This window comes from Corythoichthys intestinalis, chromosome 10 (assembly GCF_030265065.1).
Source record: "Corythoichthys intestinalis isolate RoL2023-P3 chromosome 10, ASM3026506v1, whole genome shotgun sequence".
Taxonomy (NCBI): Eukaryota; Metazoa; Chordata; class Actinopteri; order Syngnathiformes; family Syngnathidae; genus Corythoichthys; species Corythoichthys intestinalis.
In genome coordinates this window covers 46,702,866-46,716,811 of record NC_080404.1, presented here as the reverse complement: position 1 = coordinate 46,716,811, position 13,946 = coordinate 46,702,866, and the positions used below count along the sequence as shown (strand labels likewise).

The following is a 13,946-nucleotide window of genomic DNA, read 5'->3' as shown; positions in this document are numbered from 1 at the left end:
TTAAAGTACTGCTTGGATTTGTGTTTTGGTCCAAATGAAACGCCTCTTTCACACGTACCTGAACTCCGGTTAATTCCCGGGGTTCAATAGAAGTCCCAGAGAATTCTGGTACTCCTAATAGTCTCATTTATTTATTTACATTTACTTATGGAGTTTTGCACTTTTTACACATTTTTTTAACTCACTTCTACTTAACTACACACAAAAACAGAAAAAAATGGCCCAAATGTGTACATTGATTTGAAATAGCGTTTTAGAACGGCAATTTGAGTGTAAAGCAGGAATTGTGTCTATAGTTTAGAAGGACTGAATCATGGGCATGGAGCATGAATTGTGATCATTGTGTCTGACGTTAGTACAAGAGAATGTGTGAAAACTTTGAGAAAAACAGAAACAGGCCGAGTTTGTGTCGTGAGAAGGGGGATATATTAGAAGAATATTAGGGGTATTTGTCTTGGGAAAGGCCGAGTCGGCCTTTGCTGGGTTTTCTAGTGTTAAACGGGTAGCCCTTTATGTGTGAAAGCAATTTCCCAGGTCGACTGACAAGGAGATGACACGGACATGTACCGGGCCGCGTCTTAGTATAATTTCCTGGTCTTACAGTGGTATGAAAAGTATCTGAATCTTTTGGAATTCCTCACATTTCTGCATAAAATCACCATCAAATGTGATCTGATCTTTGTCAAAATCACACAGATGAAAAAACAGTGTCTGCTTTAACTGAAACCACCCAAACATTTATAGGTTTTCATATTTTAACGAGGATATAATGCAAACAACGACAGAGGGGGGAAAACTAAGTAAGTGAACCATCACATTTAATATATTGATTGGGCACACACCTGACTTCAAATTTTTGGTAAAAAATTGTTTCAATTGCTGTTTAAGTCTCCTTAGGCAGAGGGTTCACTTACTTATTTTTCCCCCTTCTGTCATTGTTTGCATGCTATCCTCATTAAAATATGAAAACCTATAAATTTTTGGGTGATTTTAATTAAAACAGACAGTTCTTCCATCTGTGTGATTTTGACAAAGATCAGATTACATTTGATGGTGATTTTATGCAGAAATGTGAGGAATGTCAACAGGTTCAGATACTTTTTCATACCACTGTATCCGGGATGCGGCATGTGTGACAAAGGCTGACGACGTAAATATCATGGCAGGTTGATCCCCATTTCCTATTTCTTCGCAGTAAGACAAAAAGCGGTCAACAAAAATGGCAATTATCAGCATGGCAAACTGGAAATAACTAAATTAAACTGGAGACATAACAAAATTAAATTGCTACTGCATCATACAGTCGAGGTAGAAACAATCCATCATCCATCTTTGGAAATGTGTGGTTTATTTGTTCCCGATGCCGACCAAAACTGACGTAGTGTCCGGGTTATAAAATCGTGGCAGGCGCCCTCTCCGCTAGAGGTGGATCGTAACTCGTTAATTTACTCCATTACATTTACTTGAGTAACTTTTTCATTCAAATGTTCTTCTAAGAGTAGTTTTACAACACAATACTTTTGACTTTTACTTGAGTAATTTGTGAAGAAGAAACACTACTCTTACTCCGCTACTGTGGGCTACACTAGAGTCATTACATTTCTTCTTTTCTAAGTATTGACTTTATTTATGACAGAAATGCCGGCAGTAGATCTACCGATTTCACCAATGAGATGTCGTAACAATGAACACATGACTCCATAATACCATTCTGAGGTAACAATGTTTTTTCCTCATGCTCTTTGGAAGTTCAGGTCTGAATTCGATGATTTTTGTGTCATCTTTTTGGAATATTACGGTCATGGGTCCAATGTTCCCTCTAACTTTTCATGTGTCTGAGCAGACACACAAGCTCCCTGAGCACACTGAAGACTACTGGTAGCAACATCAGATGCGTACGCTGTGTCCACAGACCAGTATTTACATGGCTGATTAAAAGAATGAAATTACAGCAGCAATTTTTGTTTACTTTTAATATAATTGATTTGGCCCACTTAAAATGAAAAATACTAGGGCTGTCACAATTATCACGTTAGCGGGCGTTAATTATTTTTTTTTAAATTAATCACGTTAAAATATTTGACGAATTTAACGCACATGCCCCGCTCAAACAGATTAAAATGACAGCAAAGTGTCATTTCCACTTGTGACTTGTGTTTTTTGGTGTTTTGCCGCCCTCTGCTGTCACTTGGATGCGACTGATTTTATGGGGTTCAGCACCATAATTATTATTGACATCAACAATGGCGAGCTACTACCGGTAGTTTGTTTTTGGATTGAATATTTTACAAACTTTATTAAAACGAAAACATTAAGAGGGGTTTTAATATAAAATTTCTATAACTTGTACTAACATTTATCTTTCAAGAACTACTAGTCTTTCTATCCATGGATCGCTTTAACAGAACGTTAATAATGTTAATGCCATCTTGTTGATTTATTGTTATAATAAACAAATACAGTACTTATGTACAGTATGTTGAATGTATACAGTGCCCTCCATAATTATTGGCACCCCTGAAAAAGATGTGTTTTTTAGCTTCTAATAATTTTTTTTAATTCAAATAATATGTGACCTTAATGGAAAAAAAAGAGAAAAATAAAACCTTCAATACAAATGCATTCATTCAGTGGGGAAAAAATCCCACATAAAGAAAAAAAATATTTGACATCAAATAATGTGTGTCACAATTATTAGCACCCCTGGTGTTAAAACTTTGTACAACCCCCTTTTGCCAACAAAACAAGGTCTGGGGAGTAGCTTGATTTTGTGTCCGGTGAACCATTTCTGTGTAGCTTTTCAATCTTGGGCTCATCTGACCAAAGCACACGGTCCCAGTTGAAGCCTGGGACCGTGTGTATTTTTGTGTGAGACCAAGATTGAGCTTTTTGGCAACAAACACTCTAAGTGGGTCAGGGGTGCCACGAAAGATGCGCATGCTGAAAAGCACCTCATACCCACTGTGAAGTATGTGGGTGGGTCAGTGATGCTGTGGGGCTGTTTCGCTTCCAAAGGCCCTGGGAACCTTGTCAGGGTACATGGCATCATGAATGCTTTGAAATACCATGACATTATGAATCAAAATCTGTTGCCCTCTGCCCGAAAGCTGAAGATGGGTCGTCACTGGGTCTTTCAGCAAGACAATGACCCTAAACATATGGCCAAATCTACACAGAAATGGTTCACCAGACACAAAATCAAGCTCCTCCCATGGCCATCTCAGTCCCCAGACCTTGTTTTGTTGGCAAATGGGGGTTGTACAAAGTATCAACACCAGGGGTGCTAATAATTGTGACACACATTATTTGATGTCAAATATTTTTTTCTTTATGTGGGATTTTTCCCCCACTGAATGAATGCACTTGTATTGAAGGTTGGATTTTTCTTTTTTTCCATTAAGGTCCCATATTATTTGAATTAAAAAAAAATTATTAGAAGCTAAAAAACACATCTTAACCAGGGGTGCCAATAATTATGGAGTATGTTTATTATTCAAAATGTCTATCATTTTTAGCTTAGAATCTTCAATTGATGTCCAATATATAGATAAAAAAAAAAAAAAAAAAAAAAACGACTTAAAAAATTAATCACTGGCATAATTTAAACTTTTGAACAAATTACGTCACAATATATAATATATATAATATAATATAATATAATATAGTATAATATAAGTATATATTAGAAGCTAAAAAAACACATCTTTTTCAGGGGTGCCAATAACTATGAAGGGCACTGTATATCCGTCCTGTGTCTTATCTTTCCATTCCAACAATACTTTACAGAAAAATATGGCATATTTTAGAGATGGTTTGAATGCGATTAAATACGATTGATTAATTTTTATGCTGTGATTAACTCGATTAAAATTTTTAATCATTTGGCAGCCCTAAAAAATACAAATATGTCATTCATAAAATGTGCACTATGTTATACTGTAACCATAACCATAGGAAGAGCGCTGCTTTGGCCTGGAAAACGTTAAATTGTGGCATAGGTGAGTTAATAAATAAACCAGAATGAACAACCACAATGGGAGTGTATCAAACTCCCTCATTAAAACTGTTCAGACAATAAGACACTCAAGATTCCTATTCTTCTCGTCTAAGCAGCTATACAGGACAAGGTTAAAAAAAAAAAAAAACTGAAAAAAATCTCACTCAGTTTCACTGCTTCTATTTGTACATACTGTACTCATACAGCCATTCCATCTCAAAAGAACCGCTTTTCTTTTTTACCTTGGCTTGACGAACAGAAAAAATCTCACTCAGTTTCATGGCTTCTATTTGCACATACTGTATTCTGACAGCCATTCCGTCTTAAATGAACCACATTTGTTTTTTGCCTTGGCTTGATGAGCAGTTTCTCTGCACGTTCCTTTCGCCATGATAAAGGGTAGCAAACCTGCAAGGCACGTATGGGCTACGTAGTGTAAGTGAACTGAACTGTGTCACATTATTGGCTAGAAACCTGTTGCCCATTAAGTTACGTTGCAAAATGGTACAGAAAACAATTTTGTTGGTCTAATTAACCAGATTATATCCGTTCTAAAATTAGATATTAATTAGTACTGTAGCACTTGCAAAAATTGGCAGCGGAATGTTGCCTCCGTAAATCAGCACAGGAGTCTAGCTCACTTTTCACTCTTTATTTTTCTCCGCACCCACCCAGGTCATACACCTCACAACTTTATACAATTGTGGTATAGTAACCCACAAATGGGAGTGTTGCTTTGCCGTAACGAACGCACCAATAAGACTGTCATGTTGGAGTATTGAACGCACCAATAAGAGCGTTGTGTCGCCGTATCCAACGCTCCAATAGTGGTCCTAGTGACACTACAATAAGTTTCTGTTTAATTTCATTTTGTGCGCTGCATCGATTTACTTATGTGCTGAGTCTGTGCATGGGTCATAGGCTCGCTGTCTAATAATAACAGTTCATATAGGTGAAGTTGTACTAAGAAAAAAAAAACAAAAACAATATTTGGAATATTACGGTCATGGGTCATAGGCTTGCTGTAGTACAGTCTAATAATAATAGTTCAAATAGGTGAAGTTGTGCTGAGAAAAAAAAACAAAAACAATATTTAAAAAATCAGACATTGTAAGCAATTACTCACAGTGTTATTTAATACTTGAGTACTGTAATTTTCGCACTATAAGGCGCACCTGAATATAAGCCGCCACCCCCCAAATCTGACACGAAAACGGCATTTGTTCATAGATAAGTCGCAGTGGACTATAAGCGGCAGTTGTCCTCGCTGTATTATGAATGTCTGTCATAAGACCAAATGAACCACAATGAAGCTTTGAAACAATTGGCTGCATAGCTTCATTGCTTCAAGAAGTCTCAATTAGGCCATCACTGTTCCCTTGGGGCAGACAGTCAACCTCTGCCACCATCTGCTGTCAACACTGTTATCGTCCAACATGCCTCCTAGCATGCATTGCATCCTACAGATGTAAATAACAAATCAAAATTCATGTTCTGTGCTAATTATTTCTTCAGTTAATGTTCTAGTTGTTTCATTCATTGCTAGTCTTCGGAATTTGGTAACATTTTGACAGAGGTGCCATAAGACTGTCTTAAGACTATCATAATTATGACATGACACTGCAATAAGCATTAATGAATGCTTATGACAGTGTCATTTTGTGTCATCTAGCAAATTATCTTCCTTTTGAACAGATGAAAAAGATCTGAGCTGGGCATAAATGGAGTTAGTGACGTAATTTGCCAGGTGACACTTAACTTGAAATCTGTCATAAGCATTCATTAATGCCCATGATAATGTGATTTAAAAAATATCAAGGTCTTATGGCAGTCTTATGATGCCGCTGTCAAATGAAGTGTTACCTATTAACCCAATTAAATCAACAAATAGGCCGCACTGGACTATAAGCTGCAGGATTCAAAGTGAGGGAAAAAAGTAGCGGCTTAAAGTCCGAAAATTACGGTATTTATTTTTTTCATATTACACTTTTTTACTTGTACTTGAGTAAATTTATGGATGACTACTTTCACTTTTACTTAAATAACATTATTGTGGGGTGGTGTGGCTCAGTGGTAGAGTAGTTGTCCCCCAACACAGAGGTTGTGGGTTCAATTCTCCGCCCTGATGAACTTGCCTAAGTGTCCTTGAACAAGATACTGAACCCCACATTGCTCCTGGTGCTGCGTCACCAGTAGGTGGATGGCGAGATAGTGTAAAGCGCTTTGAGTGCCTTGAAAGGTGGAAAAGCGCTGTTTCAGTATAACACCATTTAAGACAAGAGAGCGTTGAGTCACCAACAAATCTGAAAGTGTCCAACCCGTGTTATTCCCGGGACATCTCTCAATGTCTGAAAGCCATGACCAGGTAAGTCCTGTGCCAGCTTACAAAGGAATTTACCGGGATATAAATCTGAAAAGGCTTCAATTTTGGGCCACAATTCCAATTTCCACAATTTCAACAAACGACCATAGCTCTACCATAATGATGTCAGTAAATTCCACCTGAACTTTTTCCCTTTCTAGTCCTTCTTTTCCTCTTACTTATTTCATAGCTTGAGCTGTCCCCACATGATCCTGTTCCTCTTCAAAGCACCCCCTGCACTCTTGTCTGTTTTCCTTTTTGTCTAATTCTGTTCCTCTGCTCTGAGTCCCCAGGCTTTGTCAGTGCAAAGTGCTCCATCTGTGTCCCCCTCAACCCATTCTGCTAGCAAACACAAAGGAGGAGACCCAATAAGCAAAGGTCTGTGTTATGTAATAAGGTAATGGGAACACTAATGCTCATACCAAGGAACCGTTAATGGCATGTCGATACCATGACCATTTATTTCTCTTTAAATTTTGTCACAGATGGATGAAAAAGGGATTTTAGCTTAAGTAGCAAAGTTCAGTTGCATTAAAACCTGTAGATAATAGCTCTTCATATGGCTAATCCCCCATTGTATGACGCTTACGTCATTCGTACGTGTAGCAGTTTGTATTCTGGGGGCTAAAAACAACTAACCGATGGACATATTTCGTACCACTTTTTCAGACTGTTTAGTACAAGTGTAGTCCTTGCCATGGCATCTTAATTTGTGTACACAAATAAAGGTAACAAAGGCTCTAATTGTTTACTTTAAGCTAGGGGCTACTGAGCAAACATAAGAGAATTATATGTCAGGCTGGTAAAGTGGTGGTGTATTTTTTATTCTAAGTACAGATGCACAATATGAACATCGATACCAAAACTGATATACTAGGTATCAAAACGCCTATGCAACATGGACAGCCTACATTGAAAGGCAAGAGGTGGAATTGGCAACTCAAACTCAGGTTCGACTGATTATTAGGTATCAAAATTGGAAACTGGAACTAAAATAAGAGCATAATGGCACATGCTGTTCGATTTAATAAGGTAATGCCATACCGTACTGCATACTGAAAAAAAAAAAAAAAAATGAATATGGATGTCTCATTAGATCAGGTTGCCACACCAGTTTACTTGCATGTTTTTATCGAATGCACTTATGGATGCAACATGCCCATTTTTCATCTGGAATTGGAACAGACAGAGAGGCTGGGTAGAGAGGCATTAACTAGGCATGTGCCGGTATGATATTTTGACGGTATGATAACCTTAAGCCAAAATATCACTGTATCACAGTATTGCAATTCCAGCTCTAAAATGTGTTACTTTGAGAGATCTGGGTTTAAAAAAATAAAAATAAAAAATTCCATTCAACAGGATTTTTATTTTTCAAAACATATTAGCAAATTGAAACATAAGTATAATGTTAAAATAAATTTAAAAAAAATTTTTAAAATATATTTTAAATAGGGTTGTCAAACGATTAAAATTTTTTAATCGCGTCAATTACAGCTTAAAAATTAATTAATCGTAATTAATCGTAATTAATCGCAATTCAAACCATCTATAAAATGGAATGGAATGGAAAGATAAGACACGGGATGGATATATACATTCAACATACGGTACATAAGTACTGTATTTGTTTATTATAACAATAAATCAACAAGATGGCATTAACATTATTAACATTCTGTTAAAGCGATCCATGGATAGAAAGACTTGTAGTTCTTAAAAGATAAATGTTAGTACAAGTTATAGAAATTTTATAATAAAATCCCTCTTAATGTTTTCGTTTTAATAAAATTTGTAAAATTTTTGATCAAAGAATAAACTAATAGCCCGCCATTGTTGATGTCAATAATTACACAATGCTCATGTGTGCTTAAGCCCGTAAAATCAGTCGCACTGTGCTGTCATTTTAATCTGTTTGAGCGGGGCATGTGCGTTAATTGCGTCAAATATTTTAATGTGATTAATTTAAAAAAATAATTACCGCCCGTTAACGCGATAATTTTGACAGCCCTAATTTTAGATAAAATTACAATAAATGCAGTCCTTTAGGTGAGCCTATCCCCACAGCAACAGCTCAACATTATTACCATCACAACAAAAATAATTGAATTATTTTCCATAAAAAGCAAGTGTGTATGACTCATATCATGTTTACATTGTACACACACTCTCTTTCTCAACACAGTTGCTAGACACACACACACAAAAAAACATGTTTTACCACCGCTAGACACACTAAACACGCTGGAGTTAACTCTCGTAGCCTGTGGGAGACGTTCATGACAGTGTTTACTGACCTCTAATTTTGTATAAATGTGAAATCGTATTTGAGGTATATCCTCCTTGGCAGCCACCCTCCGCAAACATGTTTTACATGTCAATTGGCCCTTCTCCTCTAAGCCGCGGCCGTCTATACCTTTTCTGTAGCCGAAGTACTCCCATACCAGCGATTTCATTTTCTTCAATGGGGGAAAAAGTTCAGGAGCTTCACCTCCTTTAGCCATCGTGTAACACAGCTAACTCACTGACAATGAGCAACAACCGGTGGGGGAGTTTTGAGTCATACAGCTGCAAGCGAGGGATTTTTCCAAGCATTTTTGGGATATAAAAAACAGCTAATACCTTAGGGATGGTATAATGGAAAATTTTGGTGGTTTTGAAAACTTAACGTTTTCATACCACGGTCTACCTTGAAACTGGTAATCGGCACATGTCTAGCACTAACACAGAATCACTTCATTTAATGCCTATTTTAATGCATATTTCGAGACTGTGGGAAGAAGAAATATCTAAAACCAGTATACAAAACTACCCTACATACATTACCGGTGTTAATTTATAACAATTTAGAACAATCCCACTAATACAATAGCATACATGGTTTGTCTTTTGACAAAAAGGTTGTTAACTGCCCTCTTCTAAAAAAAAAAAAAAAAAAAAAAAAAAATACTGTATACAGTGCATCTAATGCATAGTTAAAAAACCTCACTATACCCTACACTGACTGCCAGTCAAGTGTTTGGCATGTTTAGACAAATAATCATTCACACTCATATCTACATAAGGAAAATTTTGAGTTTTCAATAAACCTTTTGAATGGTTTGGATTAGAGCTGAAACGAATACTCGAGCAACTCGAGTAACTCGAGTTTAAAAACTGATCCAAGTAATTTTATTCACCTCGAGGAATGGTTTAATTTTGCCAGCTCTACGCATCACGTTTTGTCCAGACTACTTTTATTGCAGGACAACGTGCTGATGTCACGTGCGTAGAGGAAGAAGCAATTAAAAAAAAAAAAAAAAAAAAACTTACCGCAGCCGACAGCTGCTACAAACTACGCCGACGTTGCTAAAAACTACGCCCGCATGATGCTAATGGTAGCAGGTAGTGTCCGATGCGTCTCATAGATACCGCATGCATTTAGGACTAGATGCGAATTGACAAACTCGGCCGCGTCTGGGCAGCGTTAGTAAACAGCCGCCATCTTTAAGCAGTAGACTTCTCATCGCTATTATAACGTTAATGTCACTCACTCACGTAACGTTAGCCCTTCGGAGGGCTAGGTTTCTATTGATTATGACCACTGTCGATGCGTGGCTAACATGTCTTACATACAGGCTTTATTTAATCTGTAAAAACACAGCGCTGTAGAGTGTTGAGGGTGTAAAATTAAAACATAATAAAGCTAACTGTCAGTTTTAGCTCAGTAGTCATTGCTGAATTAAACACCAAGTAGCACTGGTCCCTAATGTGCTCCAATACAACAGGTTTCATACATTTATTTTGAACACTGCAAAAACTCAAAATCCTATCAGTACTTTGAGTTTAGACTAACTTAAAACTTAATTAACTAGAACTTAAAAATAGCTTGACACAAATGGAAATTAAATTGAAACACGTGGGAAAAACACGTAGCTTTCAAGTGATGTGTGTTATCAAGCGTAAATACATTTTTAGGTATGAAATATGTTTTTTTTTTTTTTTTATAAGATCTAGAAGTTTTTTGAGGGAAAGCTGTGAATTTTTTTTCCTAGTCACATCTTGGATGCAATTGTTGGCTGTTTTCAACAATGTACATCGAAAATAAAGACATTGATTGACTGAAAATGGTTCAATATTGGATTATATGTCTTTTTTCCTCATGTATATTTATAATTGCCCTATACCTAAAAAAAAAATGTTTTATCCGATTACTCGATTAATCGATAGAATTTTCTGTTGATTACTCGATTACTAAAATATTCAATAGCTGCAGCCCTAGTTTAGATTGTTGGAAAAAGCGTACGAAACCCATGTGGCCTATCCAAAGTGATTCAGATGTGCAAAAAATACTGCTGTACTACCTTAATAATAAAATTGCCATCATCCTAGTTGGACACTGTGGTTAAATGTAAAATTGACTGACCCACAGTATGAATTATATAGTGACGTCCCTGATCCGATCATGTGATCAAAAATCAGGCGCAATCTTTTTCAGACGATTGGAATTGGGTAAAAGAGGTTGGGTTTTTAAAATTGAGTTGTTTTTAAGCATCAACTCATTGGCTGCCATTGACGGCGAGAGATGTCCAATCCATTTTGACTGGGAGGGTTGGCAGCAATCATTCACTCGTTGCCATCCCACCCTGCCGTCAATGGCAGTGAGTTATGATCACTTAACCCTTAAAGACCTGCAACATGAAGCAATTATCAGAGAATCCCAAAATTTGAAAAATTAGGTCCTATTGAAATGTCAAAATGAATATGTGTAATAAGCGCTCAAATATCTATAACCCTAGCTAAATCCTGTTTTTTTGCTCATGGAACCTGCAAATGCATGTGTTGACTTGCATCCATCACCCCCCCCCCCCCCCCCAAAAAAAAAAGAAATGTCAAAATTCTGAATTACTCTCAAAATCATGAAATTTTAGGTGTATCAAATGTGATATAGTATTTGGCAATAAAGGGTTCATGCCAGCCATCCCAGTTGAAATGGTCTTTAAGTCTATAACTGTCAATGGCAGTGAATGAGTTCGGGGCTACAAACAACAAAATAATCCAGAGGTGTAAAGTTATTGCAAAAAAAAAAAAAAGAAAGAAAGTATACAATAAAAATATTTATATTGACACTATTAAAACAAACTTTGCAGAACAAATACAAAATGACCAGCGACAACAAAATTGTCAAGAAAATCATAACTGAAATAGCTCAATTTATCAAATTGGATCATTTTAGTTATCTAAAACAGAATGTTTATTCGTAATTTGTTTGCAAATTTATTTTGTGCTGATTTTTTGAAACCACTGCTAAACTAATAACCCTTAAATATGTTTAGAATGTTGGGTTAGCCCTGTTCAAATTGGGGGAAAAGACATTTGGATGTGCCCCCACTCCTTAATACATTTGGATGGTGACTTGGACTGACATGCAAAAATATGTAATCGGGACATCCCTAATAAAATATGACATGAATAAAATTCACCAAGACATGAACATGATTCGTGTCCAACCTTGACGTTTGCTGCCATCAAATATTCAAATTCCCCCCTTAAACTCCACGGGTTCGACTGGTTTCTCACCTTTTTGTTCCACATTCTTGAGCCCAACAACGAGTCCCAGCAGAATGCCCAAGAAGCACATCTGTACGGCGAACAACTCCTTTCGCTTTCTCCGCCTGCCTTTACCCCTCCGCCGGCTCAGCATCACGCCTACTCCCACGACAGTCTCGGACATCCCTTCTCCCACCACGCGGGCCATGGCGCTCTTCGTTCGGCGAGCGTTCAGGCTGGTCCCCGGGTGGTTTTAAGGTAGGAGTATGATCGGATGGGAGGAAGACGCCGAGAGATGAGTTGAGAGTGAGATGGATTATTCGGCGCGGGCAGATGTGACTGATTGTCGACGGACTAGCAAACTAGACATTGTTTATCCAACACATCCGGTACAAACCTTCAGAACAAAATCGTTAAAAAAAAAAAAAAACGTACAGCATTTTTTCATAAAATTCTCATTATAACTGAGCAATATGTGACGTGGTGGCAATGATTATACCATTTAAAATGGCATGAACAAATGACAGTCATACCTAGGAGTGGGAACCTATTGGTACCTCCAGAGGCATAGCAAGGGTTTCCGGGGGCCCCAGGCAACAAGCAACATGGGGCCCGTCGAGCGTGTGCAAGTAAGGGGGACAGTTGGACTTGGAGAAATAGCATACTGTATATACTAGGGGTGTCAAACGATTTAAAATTTTTAATTGAGTTAATTACAGCTTAAAAATTAATTAATCGTAATTAATCGCAATTAATCGCAATTCAAACCATCTATAAAATATGCCATATTTTTCTGTAAATTATTGTTGGAAAGGAAAGATAAGACACAAGATGGATATATACATTCAACATACGGTACATAAGTACTGTATTTCTTTATTATAACACTAAATAGACAAGATGGCATTACCATTATTAACATTCTGTTAAAGCGATCCATGAATAGAAAGACGTGTAGTTCTTAAAAGATAAATGTTAGTACAAGTTATAAAAATTTTATATTAAAACCCCTCTTAATGTTTTCGTTTTAATAAAATTTGTAAAATTTTTCATTCAAAAAATAAACTAGTAGCCTGCCATTGTTGATGTCAATAATTACTTACACAATGCTCATGGGTGCTGAAGCCTATAAAATCAGTCGCACCCAAGCGCCAGCAGAGGGCAGCAAAACTCCGAAAAACACAACAAGTACACCTTTCACTGTCCTGTCATTTTAATCTGTTTGAGCGGGGCATTTGTGCGTTAATTGCATCAAATATTTTAACGTGATTAATTAAAAAAATTAATTACTGCCCGTTAATGCGATAATTTTGACAGCCCTAATCATAACTAGGGCTGTCAAACGATTAAAAATTTTAATCGAGCTGATCACAGCTTAAAAATTAATCGTACTTAATCGCAATTCAAACCATCTCTAAAATATGCCATATTTTTCTGTGAATTATTGTTGGAATGGAAAGATAAGACTGATATATACATTCAACATACTGTATATAAGTACTGTATTTGTTTATTATAACAAAAAACCCACAAGATGGCATTAATATTATTAACATTCTTTCCGTGACAGGGATCCACGGATAGAAAGACTTGTATTTCTTGAAAAATAAATGTGAGTACAAGTTACAGTAATTTTATATTAAAACCCCTTTGTATGTTTTCGTTTTAATAAAATTTGTAAAATTTTCAATCAAAAAATAAACTAATAGCTCGCCATTGTGGAAGGTAGTGATTGAAATACACCACAAGGTGTCAAGGGCGAGTTTTAAATTAATTAGAGATCTAGCCAAGTTTTTCTAGTGCCCCTTGACTGACGCCGTAGTTTCCGGGTTCATTGTACCTTATGTTCATTTGAGTGTTGACTTCACAACGTACGAGACCTCTGATAGTTTGTATATTGTGAGAGAGAGCCTGTGCTCGGAAGACGACCGAATGGACGACCAGGACGCCAGGCGCAGTAAGTCCGAGCAAGATGACTGGGAGGACGTCCGGGACGCCAGGCGCTGAACGACCAAGTACAACGACCAGGAGGAGGTCCAGGATGCCAGGCGGCGGACG

The 13,946-nt window shown here is 37.0% G+C and overlaps 1 protein-coding gene across 1 annotated transcript in view; it reads right to left on the bottom strand.

Annotated features, from left to right (window-relative positions):
* Positions 1–12,231, bottom strand: part of slc24a3 (solute carrier family 24 member 3) — a 127,599-nt gene extending 115,368 nt beyond the window's left edge. Inside the window, exon 1 of the mRNA XM_057848739.1 lies at positions 11,919–12,231. Coding sequence (XP_057704722.1) covers positions 11,919–12,096 — 178 coding nt within the window. The 5' untranslated portion in view covers positions 12,097–12,231. The remainder of the gene's footprint in view (positions 1–11,918) is intronic.
* Between the last annotated feature and the right edge of the window lie 1,715 nt (positions 12,232–13,946).